Source organism: Haliotis rubra, unplaced genomic scaffold (assembly GCF_003918875.1).
Source record: "Haliotis rubra isolate DU_JTF1 unplaced genomic scaffold, ASM391887v1 Scf336, whole genome shotgun sequence".
In the NCBI taxonomy this organism is placed as follows: domain Eukaryota; kingdom Metazoa; phylum Mollusca; class Gastropoda; order Lepetellida; family Haliotidae; genus Haliotis; species Haliotis rubra.
Window position 1 is genome coordinate 1120686 of NW_025767009.1, and position 24088 is coordinate 1144773.

At 41.0% G+C, this 24088-nt stretch overlaps 1 protein-coding gene and 1 long non-coding RNA gene across 2 annotated transcripts; one reads left to right on the forward strand and one right to left on the reverse strand.

Moving 5' to 3' along the window:
* Positions 1-23470, forward strand: LOC124284413 (dual specificity mitogen-activated protein kinase kinase 6-like). Its single transcript, XM_046720501.1, has 9 exons — positions 1-117; positions 3027-3078; positions 4236-4413; positions 6425-6544; positions 15054-15170; positions 16162-16341; positions 17973-18101; positions 20048-20187; positions 20403-23470. The coding sequence occupies exons 1-9, from the start codon at positions 105-107 to the stop codon at positions 20530-20532; spliced, it is 1059 nt and encodes a 352-aa protein (XP_046576457.1). The 5' UTR covers positions 1-104; the 3' UTR covers positions 20533-23470.
* LOC124284414 lies at positions 15696-23746 on the reverse strand. Its single transcript, XR_006900542.1, has 3 exons — positions 23520-23746; positions 23377-23474; positions 15696-15707 (listed from the first exon to the last, which is right to left on the reverse strand). It is a non-coding gene; the product is annotated as an uncharacterized LOC124284414 (long non-coding RNA).
* Between the last annotated feature and the right edge of the window lie 342 nt (positions 23747-24088).

A 24088-nucleotide genomic window follows, 5' to 3' on the forward strand; every position in this document is an offset into this window, starting at 1 on the left:
GTGTCTAAATATAGCAACCGGCTTCCACTTGTTGACTCATAATACAACGATGCGAATCCATACAGACACGTCTGTGCAGAATACCACACCGGCTCCCTCACATCATGCAGGACGACGGTAAATACGACACTCGTTTTATTTCTCTAATCACGTTGTAGGTACCCGAACACCTAGCTGTATTTTGTCTCAGTTCATGTATTGACGGGTCTAGCCTCGACCCCCAGCAGAGCGGCAGATGGCTTTCTCGCGAAGAGGAATGCATAAGACCGTCGTGACATTGGGTTGTTTACACGAACCATTCCCAACCTGCCATGTAAACAACCCAGCTTTGTTGCAGTGATTTTGGGATCTGAATTTTCACACCGTTTTATCCTGTGGTCAATGTTTTTTTTAATTTATCAGCTGATGCTGTTCAGCCATTTAAAATGCTGCATGATGATATTCGTGTTTTCTTCTGAAGTGCCATTTATCAAGATGGGTGTTATTATCTATCGATGTCTACTGTATATGATATCAGTATTTCTGAACGACTACAATCAGTAATAAGATTTTAAGCTATTTATTAAAAACGTTCCCAAAATGTTATTCGCGAACATTTTGCCACAAGCTGAAGCATGAGTCATTAGAGGGCCGCTGTCAAGCATCTTTAATTACGTACTTGTAGTCACTACTTTTTAAAGATGCATTTATCATGTTTTATTTAGAATCAAACCCATAGGCATATTTAGGCCTAACTCACATAATTCTTTATCAATATATTATTGAAAAACATTAGACAAGTTTGCGATAAACATGTATCGCAAGAAACACCTGTTTGATCAGGCATAACTGACGTTGAATTAACGCTTGAAATGTAATATATAGTTGAAGACTCGGGTTGCTCAATATGAATGGTATTTTGGCTAGAAATATTTCTGATTTAATTAAATTATGCATTATCAGTCCCATATTCAATTCATATTGAATTAAATCATTTTAAAGATAACACAATCACGGTTGGCTTTTGAATCGGGTATTGATCGTTCGTCAACATATATTCTGTTAACTTGAGAAATATCGATTTCGGAGTGTTAATGTAGTTATGATCTCCGACTATGGATGTTTGTATTAGAAAATTTGAAACTTATTGCTATATGTGCACGGTTCATTTGAAAGCTGATAAATTAGAACAAAACTTCCTGCTCAGATAAAGTGTATTTTTACACAGGCCTGGAGTGATTACTGTTGTGGTATGAATCACACCAATGTGTCATGCGAGCATATTAGAAAAGGGAAGTATTGTATATACACCGTGGAATGAGTGTTTATAAAGGGAGAAAGGTCACGCTATAATTGAGCCATTATATCGCCCGAGTTCTGACTGAGAGCAAATAGCCAGCCCTAGTCAACAGACATAGCAACTCTGCTTTGTTGTGTCCCGAGCGTGTCAGCGAGGTGTTGATATGATCTTGGTGTACCATTTACTTGTACTGAGCTTGCTTATCATACGATGTAAAGCCGCAATAGGCATAACTTGTGTTAGTGCGTACATATATCCCGTGGTGTGTAGCGTGTGACCTGACATGAATGAATGATGGGGGAAGTTTTGCCCCTAAGACAAAGACACACACACACGTTCTTCTGATGGCCGATTTGACCATACTCCTAGATTTTCCTGTACATAGATTACAAAACCTTTTAAACACAGCTGCTTTGTTTTTTTCATTGTGTCTACAGTAACTTGAACCTTTATTCATTAGGGTTAGCACGAAATGTCCACTCTCGGGGCTTTGATGTGATAGTGCATGTTTAATCCTTTCTTTTTAAGGCACATACCAAGTAACATAATCATTTACTGACTCGTTTCCACTAATGTTTTGACGTTATTTGTAATCTTTGTTGCTTGCTTGTCGTAAGAGGCGACTAACGGGATCGGGTGGTCAGGCTCGCTGACTTGGTTGACATATGTCATCGGTTCCCAATTGCGCAGATCGATGCTCATGCTGTTGATCAGAGGATTGTCTGGTCCAGACTCGATTATTTACAGACCGCCGCCATATAGCTGGAATATTGCTGAGTGTTGCGTAAAACTAAAGTCACTCACTCACTCACTTTGTATCATATGATTGGTATCAGCAGAAGTTAGCCATTAGACTGCAGCGTCCATGTGTGTGGAAGACGTACAGCTTTGTTGTTTTCCATGTGTAACATAATCAGGTACGAACATCCTACTGGTTGTGTTTCACCTCTCAGACTGACTGACTGAGTTTGGTTTTACGCCGCCTTTAGCAATATTTCAGCAACATCACGGCGGGGGACAACACATTGTACCCATGTGGGGATTCGAACCCGGGTTTTCGGCGTGACGAGCCAACGCTTTATCATGACATATCAACAACTAGGCTACCCCACCTCCCCTTTACCCTTAGCCTAGTGGTTAAAGCGTTCGCTCGTCACGCCGAAGATCCGGGTTCGATTCCCCACATGGGTACAATATGTGAAGCCCATGTCTGGTGTCTCCCGCCGTGATATTGCTGGAATATTGCTAAAAGCGGCGTTAAACCATACTTACTCACCCCTTAAATGCGGAATTCATGCTTATAGATTGGTTGTGTCTCATAATCAAGCATAAACACCAGGAAGAAGGTTTTATATTCATCCCAAGTAATATCATCAAGCGTTAACAGCATGTTCAATAATTTTGGAACATTATCCTGTATTATATGCATCTTAAGACAGAATAAGTAGAACCTCGCCAGCAGCGTGCACCCATACAGTGTGAAGGATGTACAGCTCGATTGTTTCGGCATGTTTTCCTAAGACAGGCTTGGTGTTGTAGAATATCTTCCCATGGGGTAGGATTACAACAAAGTAATCTTGTGGTAGGAATGTCAGAGGTTTATTTGTTCTCAAGTGCTGTTATCATTTCGTATAGTCGTGGCAGCGATAATGCTATTTCCGAAGCGATTTTACAGCGGAATGAACAGGGTGGTTTGAGGTGCCTTGAACTACGTCATTTGGATGCATGTATTTTGTATTTTTTTCAGGTCAGAGTACACAAAAGGTGAAAATACGCCGGTGTCTAAGATTACCTATACAGTGAGTATCTTTTTGTTCAATTCAGTAGGTGGTGTTTAAAATAGTATATGAACACGTGTAGATCAAATACCCGTAGAACAGATTCCAAATGGTAGTTGACAGTAGACGTTTAAATTTGTTTGTTTGTTACACGGCGGCGGTCTGTGAATATTCGAGTCTTGACCAGACAAGCCGGTGTCTACGTCATGAGCATCGATCTTGGCAGTTGGGATACGATGACATGTGTCAACCAGGTCAGCGAGCCTGACCTCCCCATCCTGTTAGTCGCCTATTAGGACAAGCATGGGTTGCTATTAAAAGACCAATTCTAACCCGGATCTTCACGGGTGTAGACGTTATCTGTTATGAACCCCTACAGTAGAGTCGGTTTTCATCCAAACTCAAGCACTCACACAATGGTTATTCATTATGTGAGGGGGATGTGATTAACTCATCCGCCGACTGTCATTGTTATATCAGTGTGCTTCCGTAACATGCTCCGAAGTATTCTGAACGGCTTTCGTGATGCTGTGTCACATTTTCGTCAGTTCAGTTTTATGAGTTTAGTGTTGTCGAACAGTAATTTGAAAAGTATGTTGTTGTGGTCAATCCAAAGAGGTGTGGTCGGTTATCGTTTTGACCAGTTACACCGGACACAGCAATAAGACGACAACGTCACTGCTATCAGTTACCATAACGCAAACTAGCAGAAGGCAACGCCAAAGAATCCATTACGGATATCGGAACCAACGATAGCCCATGAACTTTAATATACTGTATATAATGTCGACGGGGGTTCATCGTTGAATTCCCCAGGCATGATTTCTTTATTTCACTATGATAAATGCTTTGGGTCCATTTGCTTCCGTTCGAATGACAACGCTAAAATTCCCATCCAATCAAATAACTCTAATGAGCGAGAGAAATCTATTGGAAGTGATGCGAGGCGGGAATAAATCAAAGTGTCTCTCCAATAGTGCTTTTATTTGTTTCCCTAATATATATTACGCATACTCCTGGTCTATTTATAGACGACTACATCAGGTTCGACATCTGGCGCTCGGATCAAATGCAGCCTACTTTGTATCGATCTCTGAATGTAAATGACTACCTGGCATGCTACATCACCTCGATATAAGGCTATAAAGAACTGTTATATACATGATTCTACCTTTCAGACCACCTCAAGAAGTTATCCCTGTTGATCTAGAGACAGAAGGCACGTTGACCCTGGGAGGGAAGCGCGTGCCATGTGATGCTGGGGACCTAGAGCACCTGAGCTCCCTTGGGCAGGGAGACTCGGGGGATGTGGATTATATGCTGCACAGACCGTCGGGGATACCGGTGGTGGTTAAGGTACGGTATATCGATATACTACACACAGGTATTAGGCGATATCTATGGTGGTTAAGTTACGATATATCGATACACCGCATACGGGTGTTAGGTGATATCTATGGTGGTGAAAGTACGATATATCGATACACCACACACGGGTTTTAGACGATACCGGTGGTGGTTAAGGTACGATATATCGATACATCGCACACAGGTTTTAGGCGATGCCTATGGTGGTTAAGGTACGATACATCGATACATCGCACACGGGTTTTAGGTGATGTCTATGGTGGTGAAAGTACGATATATCGATACACCACACACGGGTTTTAGACGATACCGGTGGTGGTTAAGGTACGATATATCGATACACCGCACACGGGTGTTAGGTGATATCTATGGTGGTGAAAGTACGATATATCGATACACCACACACGGGTTTTAGACGATACCGGTGGTGGTTAAGGTACGATATATCGATACATCACACACAGGTTTTAGGCGATGCCTATGGTGGTTAAGGTACGATATATCGATACATCGCACACGGGTATTAGGCGATACCTATGGTAGCAAAGGTACGATATATCGTCACTGTGTTTCGATACACTATATACACATGCAGTGGAGGTAAACTGATCCTAGAATATATCGATGCTGTATATCGATAAACCATTCGACACTAGGTAATGCCCTAGGCAGTTAAGAGACGATATTTCGATGCACCTTACATACAGGTTTTCGACGATATTCATAATGATTGGGGTACTATATATCGAAGGGTTTTTTTAGATACAGGGCGATAGCCATGATTGTTAAGATTCGATATATCGATACTTTATTATCGGCTTACTTTACATAAACTGTCAGAGATACCCATGGATGTACAATATATCGATACACTATCCAAGCTCAAGGCGATAACCATTGTTGTTAAGCAAGGATATATCGATGCTCTATATCGATACACCTTATACACATAGACGTGAGTGTGATAAAGGGGTTATTCGAGAACAACCTACTCTAAACTCAAAGATTGATTTAGAATGACCAACTCAGTGTTGAGTTGAGTGTTTACGCCAATGGCATTCGGTATCCTAGGACACCATGTTTGTAAATCGCTAGTTATTTCCTTAATACTAAGGGGCAGTAAAAGACCCGTGTTCGATTCCCCACATGGGTACAATGTGTGAAGCCCATTTCTGGTGTCCCCCGCCGTGATATTGCTGGAATATTGCTAACAGCGGCGTGAATCTAAACCTACTCACTCACCCTGAACTGAAAGTCAGTAGTTGCGGCACAGGAATCGAATAAAAGTTTTCAGAGTTTGGTGATGCGTGCTTTGACTCACGTAGAGTCCATTAGAATATGCGGTTATGTGTCCGGAACAGAGATAATGTATCACAAATTTGGTCCTTGCAGCGATAGAAAGAATGACACTATCCTATTCATTCTAATAACATATGGTTTATGTACTTTATTTCGTTCACATTGACATACAATCAAACACCCTTGTGTCGAAGTTGAAGAGACCTACGTAAATACTTCGTGTTATCCGAGGTTCGACACAACCGATTGTAATCGAGACACCCGTACGTTCTGATTGACTGTCAGTCAGTATCATATGTGCATTTCTTTCTTTTGTAAGTATATAACCTATGTCAGTTCATCAGTTAATGAAGCTTGTGATTGTCGGATTCCGAGTCAGTTGATGTCTTGACCTCCTTGAGAACAGAGGAAGTTATGTAACGGTTGGAGTCAATAGCTGGAGGGGGCATTTGATATACGCCGGTTATAACTCAACACTATTATACAGCATAATGCAAGTGGGGCTTTCATCTCATTTCATTCATTGATCGGCAGTGCACAGACTCAGAGACTCTACATAAGACTGTATATTGACTCCCCAATGAGCTGTATCATTGGGTGAGATTCATGCGCTCCAGCGATGTCTGTCTGGCGGTAGATGTTACAGGAAAATATATAGGAAGTATAGAATACCATTCATGTGTTTGTTGTCTTTTTACAGAGAATCTTGGTAAGAATGGACCGAGATGAAATCAGCGATTTGCTGCAGGACATCGAGACTATACGGAGTTGCGGCCCCTGTCCAGACATCGTGTCCGTATATGGAGCGTTCTTCAGGGATGTACGTACTGGAAATACTTCTCTTTCACGTTTGGGTATGGGGTCTTTCGCTTGTTTGTTACGAAGATTTGAGAAGGTTCGCATAATCCCCGTTGTTCGCAAACCAGTATTCGGGTTTGACTTTCTACACGATGTCTTTGACGCAGAGAACCTTGCTCAGGAAGCAGTCGTCATGAGGACGTGCAGGAATCGATTCGACATGTCGATACAGTATATGGTTTGTTTGTCGTTTAATGATCGCTTTTAGCAAAATTCGATCCGTTACTTTTTGGTTTCTGGACCAGTCAAACCACTGATTGATATTAAGAACAATGTCCAACTCTTAAAACTTACAAGCCATCGCCATTTGCGACAAAGACGGGGGTATATCTTGAATCTCGAAGTCAAGACACAAAGTGATTGTTGAAGTCAAGACACAGATTGTAATATTAGTAAGACTGGATTAACCAATACTCACCCAGTGTAGTGGGCGGTGGGGTAGCCCAGTGGTTAAAGCCTTCGCTCCTAACGCCAATGGGTACAATGTGTGAAGCCCATTTCTGGTGTTCACCCGCCGTGATATTGCTGGAATATTGCTAAAAGCGCCGTTAAACCCAAACTCACTCACTCACCCAGTGTAATACAGGCTTACTCAGTCGCCTAAGGCACCAGAAACGTCCCTTTGGTACACCTATGATTCTGGGTTAGATGCTCAATCGATCCGACCCTACGTGTCAGACAAACATCAATTCAAGGTTTCTCGCCACATTAATTTGACTAGTCATTATTTAACTGGAATATTATCAAAGGCAGAGTTAAACCCAATTTCTATGTTTCACATAGAACTGATGGATTTCCTTCTTAAATGGTTCATTCGTCACAGAGATGTACTGGGTTATATTTCCTAAAAGTGAATAACCCGTGAAGATCCGTGTTAGAACTGATATTCAGTAACTTATGCTTGTCGTAAGAGGCGACTAACGAGATCGGGTGGTCAGGCTCGCTGACTTGGTGGACACATGTCATCTGTTTGCGTAGATTGATACTCATGCTATTGATCACTGGATTGTCTGGTCCAGACTCGATTATTCACAGACCGCCACCATCTATCTGGAATATTGCAGAGTGCGGCGTAAAACTAAATTCACTCATTCGCTAAATGTGAATAATGTGTGAAGCAAGTTTGATTGCTTGGCCGCAGCACTGTCTGTCTTACATGAACTCGTATCTCTCGCGTACTGTTCTATCCGAATGTCGTACCCCTACCTCAAGTGTGTGAACCAGTTATCTCCGAAACACTCCGGTATGACTAATATCCATTTGTGAACAACTTCTCCATACATTCCTTTGTTAGATGTTCGTTTGAGAATCAAATTACGTGTGACGCTGTCTTAAACCTACTCATGCGGCGCTTAAAAGATGACATTAAGGACTCTGTAGAACAGAGGAGCTTGTATAAATGAAGCTCATTATAGATGTAGAGGCAGAAGCACCCTACTATAACACGTACATCATAAGGTATCAGCGTATGTAATCTATCAGCGCGAAGTTGTGAGCGTTATATTTAGCCCTGCGGTGACTCACTTAAAGTGCGAGAAAAGTGTTTGTTTACATTTATGACACGGGGATATAAAGGTTTATGGAGCATTACATAAGCCAAACCAGATTGGGGCCGCACGGGTGCCCCCTTTTTAAACATACTATTTTACGCTGACGTGTGCAAATTCGCAAACACATAAATAGTAAATAATACATTTTCTAATATCTAGGCCTCGAGCAGTTTTTATTTTTGTAAAAAAGATTTATATTTCTTTACTTTTGTTTATTCATATGGACCTTGTCACTTCCTCCCAACCTGTTCTTCACCACGAAAAAAACTATCAGACCACATTTTCATTTGGACTGAAACCATTTTATTTAAATATATAGAATCACATATATATGATAACAAGGACATGTCCATATACGTAGATTAAATAGAATCATGTACATGACGCTAGCCCTTAGTCCATTAATTACTGGGAAACCAATGCGGAACCAAACATAGTTTAGAAAAAAGACATGTCAAACTGTACAACGCTTTCCTATTGGAAGCTTGCCCGTGGGAATGGCGAAATAGGACAGGTCCCAAGCGGCCTGTACTAGTGGACGGGGGTAATATGTTCGGATGGTCAGGTTCGGTGGCTTGTTTCATTATAGGTCACCATACCCCCACTGCTTGGGTTGTTTCCCATAATATACATTGTTTGGCTTATTTCGTCCAGACTCTATTATAACTGTCCCCCGGACATATGGTTGAAATACTGCTGACTAGGATAATTACAAACAAATATTCAACTAGTAGGAATTTTAGTTGGAATTTCTCGAGCAGAAAACTCAAATTGGAAGATCAGTTTTATGGAACATCACGAGGATCTGTTCACAGAAAAGATTTCCCCACTTTAACCAAGTAATTTATTTGTATTTCTGTATAATTAGGGAGACCGTTCGGTTTTAAATCAAATTTAGAGCTATTATAATTTCGTTATATGCCTCTGGTTTTCCCACACAGTATGTTTATCTCCGTTCTACCATGACAATTTTATGAACAATTTCAGTTGGAACTCTTTCTTTGGTTACGAGTAAATACGTGAAGCGGCCTTGCATTCCAATCTCAAGTGGTATCGCCCGAAACGGGGTGTTTGGTGGTAACCCGTCAATAACTAACAAACTCCAGATTCAGTAATAACAAATAACGTTATGTTTTTTCAATGCATTAATCACCAATCATTAACTGATAAATTGGAAAACATATATCAAATAAGTTTAAAAGCTTGGTTCACTTTTAAATTCCACCGTAGACCCTTTCCCTACCCGAATAATGGCAACAACCTCATGGCCTTGACCTTTTCTCGGAAGTCATTTTTTACCTTTACGTTGCATATTGGAAATTTTGAAAGATGCGACAGGAGAGCAGTTTGCGCCAGGTCAACATGATTGTATGACTGAGATAGAGTCTTTGATATCTAATTATTGGTACTTTGCAAAAAGTAAGAGTAGAGTAGGGAAGTCCATGCATGTTGTACCGAATTTAGATACTGTTGAATTTTGCGCCCTGTCAACTTGACGATTTCCCGCACCTCTACTGTGACAGAAGAGTCACTGTGGTGGCTCTTACAAACTCATATGTGTACTTTGTGCTGTATAACGTGATTATATACCTCTAAATGACTTTAATTAGCCAACCACAATCCAGTATTTACTTAAGTCATGGTAGAATGACGGATAGGTGCATCCGTTCAACCTGTTTAAATTTTGTTCACAGTTGCCAGTTATTTCCTGTGTGTGTGTCAGATTCAACTTCGAGAACAATAGCGTGACGCCCATAGAATGGGTTTATATCCCTGAAGTACTGAAGTACTGAACTATATATGTACTGAAACTCCTAACATGTAAGCTGTCAATTCGCTCACCCCTGTTGTCAGGTCCAGCCATGCTTGTCATGACTGGCGACTAATGGGACCGGGTGGTAAAGCTCGCTTACTTTTTGTCCCATGTCATCGTAGATCGATGCTCATGATGTTGATCCTGGATTGTCTGGTCCCGATTATGTACGGACCGCTGCCATATAGCTGGAGTGAGTGAGTGAGTTTGGTTTTTACGCCGCTTTTAGCAATATTTTAGCAATATCACGGCGGGGGACACCTGAAATGGGCTTCACACATTGTACCCATGTGGGGATCGAACCCGTGTCTTTGGCGTGACGAGCGAACGTTTAACCACTAGGCTACCCCACCGCCCCCCTATTTAGCTTGAATATTGCTGAGTGCGACGTTTAACCGCCACCAACAACAGTCAATCAATGTTGTGAGTTCAAACTACATTCTCTAGTATAGTTTTACCACTATCCTTGCCAAACACCCCGCCTCATATCATGTGCCATTACCTATACACACAAACAAAATCTCTACGTGCATTGCCTGGCTTATGTATTTGAAGGCAAACAGTTTAGGTAGCTCTAAAACTGAAACCCTACGAACTCAATCGTATCCGTCCACTGTAAATGGGCACATACACCTTGAACAGTTTTAAAATAGAGTTTTAAAATGTCATCAGCCTCACGTTTTATTGAATTGATGAATATCTAACGATTACTTTATTGTTGCCATGGTAAGAAAGTCATTAAATATCATCTTACGTCAATGTACTTTATTGTTCGTTGGATTAAAAATGAAATATTTTGATACCTTGTGCATATAAATTCAGAATAATTGTTAGTATCAGATTACCCTGTTAGTTGGTTTCTGTGTGGTAAATGTGGAACAAGAGCAGGGTGACCTGTTGTGATGTACTGCAACGCTGTATAAATAGCACTGAATCGAAACCACTTTAATCAGTTAGTGAGTTTAGTTCAGTTTTACGTCTCACTCAGCAATATTCCAGCTATATGGCGGCGGTCTGTAAATAATCGAGTCTGGACCAGACAATCCTCTGAACAACAGCACGAACATCGATCTACGCATTTGGGGTACGATGACATGTGTCAACTTGGTCAGCGAGCCTGACCACCCGATCCCGTTAGTCGCCTCTTACGACAAGCATTGGTTACTGAAGATCAGTTCTAACCCGGATCTTCACAGATACTTTAATTAGAACTACCTCCTTCCCGTGAAGATCCGGGTTAGAATCGGGGACATATAATGCCTGACGGCGTGGATCGTCGGCCATAGTATCACCTGTTGGTTCGTCTGGTTCAAGCCCGATAGATCCGTGAAGGTACGGCTTAGAACTCGTCTTCAGTAACCCATGCTTGTCGTAAGAGGCGACTAACGGGATCGGGTGGCCAGGGTTGATGCAGCTCATAATTGGTCGATGCCCACTGGATTGTCTGCCCGAGACTCGAATATTTTCAGACTTCCGTCATATAGCTGGAATATTGTTGAGTGTCGCGTAAAACAATAAACAAGTCAACAGAGTTATCTCCCGTAACTACGTAACATCTTCATCGTTAATCTACCGATATCTACCTGAAAAGGGTTCATAGTTTTAATGTGAATGACCCATGCGTTTTGGGCAACTTCATGCGATAGTATTGCAAATTTCTAATGCGTTCCAATAATTCAGATGCCCCCCTAAAGCCACCCCTGTTTCCTATGCTGTCAGCCCTAACCCCACCTTCGATTGTCCAGGATATTTTATCATTATTCCATTGAGATAAACACCAAGGGCCCATTACGATTACAATAATTTTGTTTTATCTAAAATTACCCGTCTGCTTCTTTACACTAATGTGCAAGAGTTATTCTGCAGAAAGCAACAAAAAGAGACACCGAGATGCCGACATCACACGCGAAACAAAATAGCGATTGGCGCCAGGGTATTTATTTATCATCGTAGAATTGAGACAAAATACAGACGATCATCTTCGCGTGGGATCGGAAAACGGTTATGTTTAGAGCGAGTAATGGAGATGATTAGTTTTTTAATCAAAAGTAGTAAAAAAGTCTCAATTCGATTTAACTTTGACATGGTTTAGATATTTTCTTTTCCTATTTTTATTTTCAACATTATTATATATTGATTGCTTATTGTTGAATCCGTACAAAATATATATTTGTCCCCACACATGAGCATGGTCGTGGAGAGCGTCGTATTGTACTGACGTCGTTTGGAATAATACAGAGACGTATTACGTTTTATGCATGGCCCAGTGAGGCTGCAGACATTACAACGTGACTAATAGAACACACAGGAATAAAAAACAGGCGTATACAACCCCGTGGTTCTTGAGAATGACGCGGCGATCCGCCTCCCAGTGTGATTCACTCATTCATTGATTGTTGTCGGGGTTAGAGACGCCATTGTTAATAGGGGTGATAGTATTAGAGAAATAATTACAAAATGTGCAGGGCCAAATTTACACTGACGCACATTTGGACCTGCACCACAATGAACATATTGAAGTAGATATTATGTTTGAAACGCCACTTTAAAAACATGTTTGGAAATAATTGTGTGGTTGTGTCCACGTGTGTTTGTGTCAGAGAATGTCATGTCCACGTGTTGTAGGTCTGTTTGTGTCAGAGAACGTCATGTCCACGTGTTCTATGTGTGGTTTTGTCAGAGAATCTAATGTCCCCGTGTTGAAGGTGTGGTTGTGTCAGACAATGTCATGTCCACGTGTTGTAGGTGTGGTTGTGTCAGAGAGTGTCATGTCCACGTGTTGTAGGTGTGGTTGTGTCAGAGAATGTCATGTCCACGTGTTGTAAGTGTGGTTGTGTCAGAGAATATCATGTCCACGTGTTGCAGGTCTGTTTGTGTCAGAGAACGTCATGTCCACGTGTTCTATGTGTGGTTTTGTCAGAGAATGTCATGTCCACGTGTTGTAGGTGTGGTTGTGTCAGAGAACGTCATATCCACGTGTTGTAGGTGTGGTTGTGTCAGAGAGTGTCATGTCCACGTGTTGTAGGTGTGGTTGTGTCAGACAATGTCATGTTCCCGTGTTGTAGGTGTGGTTGTGTCAGAGAGTGTCACGTCACCATGCAGTAGGTGTGGTTGTGTCAGAGTGTGTCACTTCACCATGCAGTAGGTGTGGTTGTGTCAGAGAATGTCATGTCCACGTGTTATAGGCGTGGTTGTGTCAGAGAATGCCACGTCACCGTGTAGTAGGTGTGGTTGTGTCAGAGAATGTCATGTCCACGTGTTGTAGGTGTTGTTGTGTCAGAGTGTCATGTTCACGTGTTATAGGCGTGGTTGTGTCAGAGAATGCCACGTCACCTTGTAGTAGGTGTGGTTGTGTCAGAGAATGTCATGTCCACGTGTTGTAGGTGTTGTTGTGTCAGAGAGTGTCATGTCCACGTGTTATAGGCGTGGTTGTGTCAGAGAATGCCACGTCACCGTGTTGTAGGTGTGGTTGTGTCAGAGAATGTCATGTCCACGTGTTGTAGGTGTGGTTGTGTCAGAGAATGTCATGTCCACGTGTTATAGGCGTGGTTGTGTCAGAGAATGCCACGTCACCGTGTAGTAGGTGTGGTTGTGTCAGAGAATGTCATGTCCACGTGTTGTAGGTGTTGTTGTGTCAGAGTGTCATGTTCACGTGTTATAGGCGTGGTTGTGTCAGAGAATGCCACGTCACCTTGTAGTAGGTGTGGTTGTGTCAGAGAATGTCATGTCCACGTGTTGTAGGTGTGTTGTTGTGTCAGAGAGTGTCATGTCCACGTGTTATAGGCGTGGTTGTGTCAGAGAATGCCACGTCACCGTGTTGTAGGTGTGGTTGTGTCAGAGAATGTCATGTCCACGTGTTGTAGGTGTGGTTGTGTCAAAGTATGTCATGTCCACGTGTTATAGGCGTGGTTGTGTCAGAGAATGCCACGTCACCGTGTAGTAGGTGTGGTTGTGTCAGAGAATGTCATGTCCACGTGTTGTAGGTGTTGTTGTGTCAGAGCGTGTCATGTCCACGTGTTATAGGCGTGGTTGTGTCAGAGAATGCCACGTCACCGTGTTGTAGGTGTGGTTGTGTCAGAGAATGTCATGTCCACGTGTTATAGGTGTGGTTGTGTCAGAGAATGTCATGTCCACGTGTTGTTGGTGTTGTGGTGTCAGAGAGTGTCATGTCCACGTGTTGTAGGTGTGGTTGTGTCAGAGAATGTCTTGTCCCCGTGTTGAAGGTGTGGTTGTGTCAGAGAATGTCATGTCCACGTGTTGTAGGTGTGGTTGTGTCAGAGAGTGTCATGTCCACGTGTTGTAGGTGTGGTTGTGTCAGAGAATGTCATAGCAGCGTTACTGGATGTCATGTTTATGTGCTTGATGTTTGGTTGTGTCATACTCTATATCATTCGTATTTTGGTGACATTTTATCCATTGTGCGTGACATTTTGTAACACGGATGTACCGTTTTTTCATGAAATTATTGACAACCAATTACTGCTAAAACACATTTTTCGAAGTCTTCCAACACCATTTTCTCTGGCAGGAGCCTCTAAGTTGGATTTTTTTTCCGAAAAATATATTTATTAGCACTCAGTATGCTCACGACAACTATCGACAAGGAAACGACAACCACAATAATACTGCTGCAGATTAGTGTATTGCCTGACATATGTGTTATATTTCAACAAATCCGAACATTTTTACTATTTTTATAATCCAGTTCAATCAAAACCCTACTTTACATACATGAAGTATATTAACAAATAATACAAGTACAACGTTGTCCGTTATCTTCAGGAACAGTTAGTAATTCGTTTAGCTTTTAAAATATTATGGAGGCAACCTTGATGAAATACAAGAAATGTAATTAACTATACAGTTCAAACCCAGCCATTATTCTTCGTCCATTTTAAGGGTGCTTCAAATACACAGACTATACCGCAGGCACTGCATACCAGTGCGGTATCCCATCCCACCTATGTTTACATTCCTCTGTACAGATGTTGGTTCCATATGCTGTACTCAAGCTGTACTCAAGTGGCAAATAACATTAAACAGATCTGTTTAATACGTAAGTATAACTATGTTATGACGTTACAAACATTCCTTTGTTTGTTTGCTAGAGACACGTGTGGGTGTGCATGGAACCGATGGACACCTCACTAGACAAGTTCCAGAAAACAGTCTACAACAGGGGCGACAGAATTCCAGAAACTGCACTCGCCAAGATAGCCCAACCCGTGAGTAGTACGCTTGCCCATAATCTGGAAGAACTTAGTAGGTTGCCATGGAAATGTGTCTACTACATCATTGTTATCACTCCCTGTTAGGATGTGAAAGTAGAAGGCCCAATAAAGATAGCTCTATTATTGAAGCCTCGTTCTGGTATAACACAAGTTTGGGACAGAGCAATCAGTGATTACCTGCCACTAATAAACTCTGGTTTGATAAACATTTTATCTAGTTTTCTAAACAGTTTTTCTATTTGCATGTTTGTGATAATAACGTTTTTGTTACCGAGTTGTACTGTTTATTAGTTGCAGACTTAGTATTTAGTTGTTGCAGATTAATGGTTATTTACAGACTATTTTGCTTTTGTTTTAGCAAGAAAGAATTATGATGATTGTTAAGTGTTTTTATTTATGAGCGGCGGTGGGGTAGCCTATTGGTTAAAGCGTTGGCTCGTCACGCCGAAGACCCGGGTTCGAATCTCCACATAGGTACAATATGTGAAGCCCATTTCTGGTGTCCCCCGCCGTGATGTTGCTGGAATATTGCTAAAAGCGGCGTAAAACTAAACTCAGTCAGTCAGTTTTATTTATGATGTGATGCCATGTTTTACAGCTACGTTACCACATATTTGCGTCAGTAATTGTGCCATCCATATTGCGCATTAATTATTTAAAACGAAAGATAATACAGTCAAACAGTTAGTAGGCATTTAAAACACGTGAAACTTGTATGGATATTAAAAATGGCATTATTATTTGTATGTACGGTTCGATGCTCCTTATCCATTCATCATATGCCGTGTTATTTGTACAACAATTCATGTCTTAAATACCTTATCTCTATAACTAATTTGTAATAAATTTTGCATTTAGTTGCTTTTCAGTCTGCATGCTTGGGCATTTAGTGAACTCTTACGGGTAAAAGGTAAACTACTTTACGACATGGAATGGTCTGAGGTAACGTGAGTTTAAGGTTAACTAATTTTGACCTTTAATTCAGGTGATACAGGGTCTAGACTTCCTATACCAGAAGGTTAAGGTCACACAAAGGGATTTAAAGCCCGCTGATGTCCTCCTGAACTCGAAGGGAGAGGTGAAGCTCGGGGATTTCGGGGTACGGTATACGCAACGTGGGGCCATGGCGCGACCACGTGATAACGGCAGGTGCCCCTACATGGCGGTAAGTCATACTGCTAATACCAATTATAAATAATAATTATAATAACATATCATCATTTGTATTTCGCCGATTTCATCCACTGATGCACGCAGATGGCTTTACATGTATTAATATAACACCTGTCAGTCCATAAAGGACCTCCTCCGTGATGTAGTGGTTAGAGCGTCCTCCCGGAGAACGGAAGGTCGCGGGTTCGATCCCCGACCGCGTCATACCAAAAGACGTTAAGATATGGTACTTGTTGGTCCCTGCCTGGCGCTCGGCAATAATGGGTACAACTAGGACTGGTCGGCTCGGAGTATAATGTGTCTGAGTGGGGTATTCATGCTTCACTGCGGCGTGGTATCTCAGTGGGCTAGCACTATAAAACCAGCTTAAGTCTGGGCTAGTACAAGCAGCCCCACATACACACGCATGCACGTCGTCATATGAGCAAAATATTCTCAAGCACGACGTTAAACCCAATTTCACCTCACCTCAGTCCTTAAAAAGCTCTACGGCTGTCCCTTGCCATGTCCAATGGCATGCTGCTGGAATTGAGTAGCTCACATACATTCTCTAGCCCTATCTTGGTCTATGTCCAGCAGAGGCTGCTCTCCTGTCAGTTTTTCATATACAACTTGTATGTAAAATAGGGTTTTGTTTGCCTGATTATAAAAATAGTAAAAAGGTTCGGATTTGTTGAAATATTACACATATGTCAGGCGATACACCAATCTGCACCAGACATTATTATTGTGGTTGTCGTTTCCTTGTCTATTGTTGTCGTATGCGCGGCTAGAACATTATGGGAAAAGGACGTGTGAAATAACAGACAGCATAAGATCCGCCTAAGATTCGTGACACCCTGGATACAATCTCCAGGGTATACGTTACGATCACTCTCCACCATACCCTGGATGCATCCACGGCTTGGCCCGATGATTTTACTACCTCCCTTGGCTGGCTTTTTATCCAATCAGGTGTCTACGCTGGGAAGTTGAGCGAACCCATCATAACTCACTTTCGCTTTTTAAATTATCTAACCGTTTAAACTTAGCAACACAATTGATGCAGAGGTACTCTGGTAGAAAGAGTTCTTTCATATAATCTGAGTGGCACTGCGAACAAACCTTCGCGACTGCGACCGCTATCTTTGTTGACGCTGGCAAGGATGTAACGGCGGCTTAGCTGATTGGCTACTGTGAGAATGCGGAGCCAGCAAAGGGAGGTAATATAGTTATCCGTGGATGCATCCAGGGCATAGTGGAGAGTGATCGTTAAGTATACCCTGGAGATTATCGAGGATACCATCCAACTTAAAACACGAAAACATAAGAGGCTCCTGGCAGAGAAAATGGCGTTAGAAGACTTTAGAAATGTTTATGGTTTAGCAGTAAATGGTTTCATGAAAAAACGGTACATCTATAATATCAGAGACCATATAATAGATTATATGGTCTCTGATAATATAAACTCATCTCACCTTATCCAAGCTTAAGTCGCATTTGAAGGGGTAGGCGAACACCCGTTTCATTATTTGTTACAATTTATTCCATAAAGTAAATTATATTTAGAGAGCATATTCGTTGTTTTGTTATTAATTACTATGGTGCTACACAATGATCTTTTTCTACGGTGCTTCAATGCAGCCCGACAGAATTGATCCACCGGAACCGGACCCAGGGGAGATAACTCCAAACACCATCCACACTGAGCGCTGTTCAAGGCTCTCTGTCACAGACCCTCGAGCTGATGTATGGAGTCTAGGGATCATTCTTGTGGGTAACATTTTTTCCCAGAGCCATTTAATTAGATCTGGACATGTTCGTGACATTGCGACATCATCTGCAGTTAGGTAGCGCAGTGGTTAAAGGGTCCTCTCGTTATGTCGAAGATCTGGGTTTGATTCTCTTGATGAGTACAGCGTGTATGGCCCCTTACTGGTGTCCCCTACCATGATAGTCCTCTAATATTGATAAAAATGGTATAAAATCATACTCTCTCACCGGTGTTGTTCATGAGTAACCGAAGCGTACAAATACGCCGATTATATTGTCTGTTTGTAGTGAAAACGTACCGATGAATTTCACTTTAAACAAAAAAGTTCATCAAATAAAGTGAAATTAAGATTGCAATTCCTCATAATTTTACATTGCCAATTCAACATTTAAATGTCAGAATTGTATTCAACCTACGATAAAAGTTGTGTAACAAACGATCATATATTCAAATCGCTATTATTGGTTTGTATTACAAGGGGGTAAGCATTCGTGACAAGCTCGCGTTATTCCGGGACAAGCCGAATAGCGACTCGTGCCCCTCTGGAAGGATTTCATATTGATGCTTGAACATCAGAACATTTTGAAACAAGAGCGATAACTCAATTCCTCTTTGATTCCAAGAGTACTTATCACCGAAGTACTCGTACATTGTATTGCTGTTTTGTTTTTTATTTATTCATTTTAAAGAATTAAACCTCTTTTGATACAAATAAACGAAGGAGAACAAATGTTAAAGACATATTCTAACGTAATTATAACCAGCTGTTCACCTTATATTTCCAAATGTATATTTCTAGACAGAGTTTAAGAATGACAACTGGGATTTGTTTTATTAAATCTGCAAATAAAATAATCTCTCTTTTCAGCTAAATTAAATCCTAAAGCAGATACTCAAAAATGATATATACTCAAACTGATCATTCGTGTAACCTTGCTGTCACACCCCTGGTGGAATTTTAAATGAATTCGCTGAAATAAAATATGAATGACCCCCAAAAAGTCAGACTAAAATATCCCCAAAGATGTGAAATATGTGCCCAATCTTAAAGATTTACAGTTGATTTGTTACATACAGATATAATATAATTGTTTTTAAACTCCATAACAAGCCCCGCAAGAACGTCAGAAATACGCTCAGTTGGACCCATGAGAGACGTTATATGAACAAACGCAGGTGCGTGTATTTGGATCTCTCACCGTCAATCGCATTATACTTATTAAAAACTTCACCTTAGGCAGTACAATTCTCTTAGCTACGTTCTTTGTACTTTCAACATGACGATATATATTTGTCATGATTTTTTTAAACAATGACACAACGCCATAAACGATTAAGTGTTCGGGATTATTTTTATCAAAGCACTGCATCCATTACGCGCGTTCTGATTGGTTTGTCGTATTTTCGCACATAACAAGCATCGGGACGGGGACAAGTCTTCTTGGAGGTTACGGAAAGGGGCGAGTGATGACGAATGGGGGGTAAGCGCAGTAGATGAAAAACAGTGAAACAAATGCACGTGCGGTACGTGCTGAGCGTTAACTTAAATCAACCCTACTTGTTCTCGGTGTTTCATTTAATGTGCTTACCCCCTTGTAGTACAAACCAATAATAGCGATTTGAATCTATGTTCGATTGTCACACAACTTTTATCGTAAGTTGAATAAAATTCTGACATTTAAATGTTGAATTGGCAAGGTAAAATTATGAAGATTCGATTCTGACATTCAAATGTTGAATTGGCAAGGTAAGATTATGAGGATTCGCAATCTTAATTTCACTTTATTTGATTTACTTTTATGTATAAAGTGAAATGCATGGGTACGTTTTCACTGCAAACAGACTATAGTGATTCATGACGTTGACGTTTGAATTAATAATTATCGGAACTGTTAAATAAACACTTTAAATGCACGTATACTCCAGTTTAACACATTTCCTTCAGGTTGAGATGGCGACTGGAGAATACCCCTACTCCGACTATGGCCCCCAGTTTGAATTGCTCGTCAAGATTGTAGAGCAGGACGCCCCGAGGCTTACATCTGGAGAGTTCTCGTCTGAATTTGAAGATTTCGTTTCAGTTTGGTAAGTAACTAGTAATTTCTAAAAACGGATCTACATAAGATGATGTGGTGATGAAGTGCTGTTTCATATCGTTTCGGAATTTAATTAGATGCCTATAATGTTCATTTCATATTATAATGGATATCAGTATTTCAACAGAGACGATAACCCTCGATTTATCGTTTGGAAATACTCAAGTAAAATTCGTTTAAAGGGTTTCTTCTTTTCTCTTTTAGTTTAAAGAAGAATTACCGCGAAAGGGCGACTTTTGAGCAACTCCTGTCCCACCCGTTTCTGGAAGGCGGATCTGGGGGAATAGACATGGCGGCATATTTGAATTCCTATGGCGAGCTGGCCAAATGTTGACTGCATAACACTGCTGACGTCATCGTCTGACAAAAGCGGTGGATGTCCTGTTGAACTGTTGAACATAGGCACTCAAAGCTTTCAGAAAGGAAAGGTCTAATTTTCGTACTGTTTCGATGGATAATGTGCTTGTTCTGTCTAAATGGGAAACAACCTTTCGAATGCCCAATACATGCAACGTCTCAAATATATATTTCGGTACACGTTCCCAGTCGTGTACTTCTTGTCTTCAGGAACTCAATGTACTGCTGGATCTACGCTACTGTTTACCCTATTGTGCAATTAATTCTGTCAAGCTACGGTCTTGAGCTTTTTGTAATGTTTGTGTTTACTGGAGTTGTGTTGACGTGACCGCAAATATATGCCCGGAAGTGAATCGCCGGATGTCTGTCTCCGGAAGTGTTTGCCCCGGAAGTTTGGAAATCTGTCTGTCTCGACGCATGTGTCACTGTTTCAGCCATTCGTAACTACTCGTGTAATTCCGGCAAGCCGGATAGCGACACTACCCCTCTCGTGGCCATAATCACGACTGGGCCTTGTCAAAGCGCAAACGGACACGGAGATGAGAATAGTCTAGGACTATTTCCCAAAAAAGATAACTCTGAATTTCCAAACATGGCTACTTCTAGAAAACGCCAAGTAATTCATAACACAATACGAAAGTCACTTTTAGTAAATTCTTATGTCGTGAACAAATATTAGTAACAAGGTAATTTTATGTTCACGGAAATAATAATGAAAATCGATAATCGCAAAGAAACTATTTGACCTCATTGCACATTTTACTACGCGCGATTTAATTGGTTGTCACGATTCTTGGCAATAATGGCATCCTATACAGGTCTTCTTGTAGGTCACGAAAAGAGGCGAGTAGTTACGAATGTGTTTCAGCCAGAGCTTCTTTGTTAGATGGTTTTGGTGTTTTGAAATCGGTAAGAAATATCTTGTATTAATGTACGCAAAACAGTAAACTATTGTGATATAGAATGTATATTTACGTAAAAAAAATGCAATGTCTGTGATATGGCTAGGCTGCTTCAACATTGCCATGTATTTTGGTCAACAACCATAAAGCATAGATAAATGTAAATACTATATTGATTGTTATGTAAGTTTACAGATTAGAGAGGTAGGTAAATTGTCTATATTTGAAAGTTGATGTTATGAAATCATGAAAGTACTGCCGTGATTTCTTGGAAGTGATATATACGGTTATTCTATAAATGAAAAAACGTGTGCTTACGTTTTTACATGGTCAGCCGCCATTGCTGACAAGTAACTGCTGTCCTATTTGTGAAAATTATACTTTTTGTCCCGCTTCTGCTTTTTGTGACCAGAAGGTTCATGTGAATGTCAGAATTCCCTTCCATTGCTCAACATAACCATCACTGATATTTGTTTTCCTCAAGCCTAGAATGGCAATTTGTAAATTCCTGCAAATACGGTGGTAAGATGGTATGTCCTCACTGAAGGATGTTATACTGATAGGCGCAGATGGTCTTAAATATATATGGTGGTCAATTCGAATTCCTGTGCGAGGAGATAAATATTATTTGGTTAAAAGGACTGTGAAATAAATTTTGACCTTGAAATATGGTGTTAAATTAAGGACACATTTTTGGACAAAACCAAAAATTCCGGTCATTCAGTATTTCTTTGGATTTCAAGGGATTATTTTGTAATATTTATAATTTTTGTATAATTTTGTATAACATATTTGTATGGTATGGTACTTCCACATTCTACAACGAACTTGTTTTTGTCCATGCTGGGCGGTATGAGGGAACAGACTCTTCCCATTGTTATTTTTTCAGTTATACACATTGATGGTAAACGCATTGTTTGTTATTGTATGCATGCCATATATCGCGCCTCTTTCTGTATCTTCCTGAGTTAACTGACTGTGAAAGTCCAGTTTACACCATTGCAGGACAAGGATGGGATTTCTGAGGTAACAACTAACTAGTCTCCGTCTACGTGTAGTCCAATCAAAACGTGTGTAACAAAATCGACATCTGGTTCATAACAACGTGCACATTTCGGTCGATAGAAGGATTTGGCGTCCACAGATGTCCACCCCCCCCAACCCCAGCCCCACCCCCCCACCCCGATCAGCCCCAATCAAACACATCATGTTTATAATTAACATGAAAAATAATTTGATGCACCCATTTTGTTACAATATAGATCTTGTCGATCAAGTCATCTTGAGTGGTCGCCGCCATTTTGTTTAAACCAATCAAGTGGTATGACAGGTCCAATCTTATTGGTCAGTAGCCATTGTTTGCGCTACGATCAAGCCACGAAATTCCAGCCTTGTTTGTCTTTAGTTGAATTTGGACTTGGACTAGCCAGTTGCTGTGGGGAGATGCTTGTTCTGATGCAACATGTTTATATAACCTGATATCAAACATATGTTGATATACTTTGTATGGTGATGGAGATATCGAATGAAATGGGAGCATTTGATTTTTATAGGTGAAATTAGATTAAGTGGACGAGTTAGGGGTTGAGATACTGATGAATGCTTACAGATAAAATATAGATCTGGATTTTATTTCACGTATAAAGCGACATCCCTGCATGCGTTCTTGGACTGGTCCAGACTGAGACGTGGACGTGGATGCAACACTCAGGCACATTGTACTGAGGGGACCAGTCCTTATTTTATACTGAACGCTAGTCAGGGTAAGAGCAAGTTCCATCTTTTAATGCAATTAGTATGACACTGTCAGGGGATATTGAACTCTCGATATGTCCACATCCTGCTGTAGGTTTGTGTACGGTGATCATAGTGTTATGCAGAAAAGATGTGATACATAATTTTCTATATTGTAGTGTAACAATAGCGGGTAAGGGACTGTTCATACTTTATGGCTAGGGGAGAGGTGATGATGATTTTGATGGAGTAGCATGTACAATGTGAATGACCCCCACCTCCCCTTCCCACCACCCACCACCCCATACATGTCATGTACAAAATGCACCCTTTCCATAATTTTATGCATTTTAAAAAATTATCTGATATTGCTCCCCACCCCTGCATGTGTACAAAACTGATGACCCCCTACCTCCCCAGAACAAGACGGGTTACACCTCCACCCCTTACAATCATCATCACGCACTTCAGCCATAAATTATGAACGGTCCCTAATGCAATTATACAAAATAATGTCTGCACCTGCTACAGTTCCATCTGTTCAGGGTACCAAAGTTGGGCAACATTAACTGTACCAGGATACACAGTGAACGTGGGTTGAACTGGATTCGAAGCTGTTTTCGTACAATGAGCTGACATGTCGTGGTATAATTGAAATACAGCCCAAAGTCGAGTTATTAAACCCAACCAAACCAGTTATCGCTGTGGTATGGTTCCACTGTAATATATCGAAAACCAACAGCTTCCTTTCTCATGTAAGATAATAAGTTCAGACATAATCCCTTTGTATGAAGCAGGTCGCCTGTTTTCTTATGCAGAAAGAAAACCGCCATTAACGGGTCAAATGCCAGTCGATATTTCGTCCAAGTCTTGCCTCTGTATAGTCCTGTGAACCGA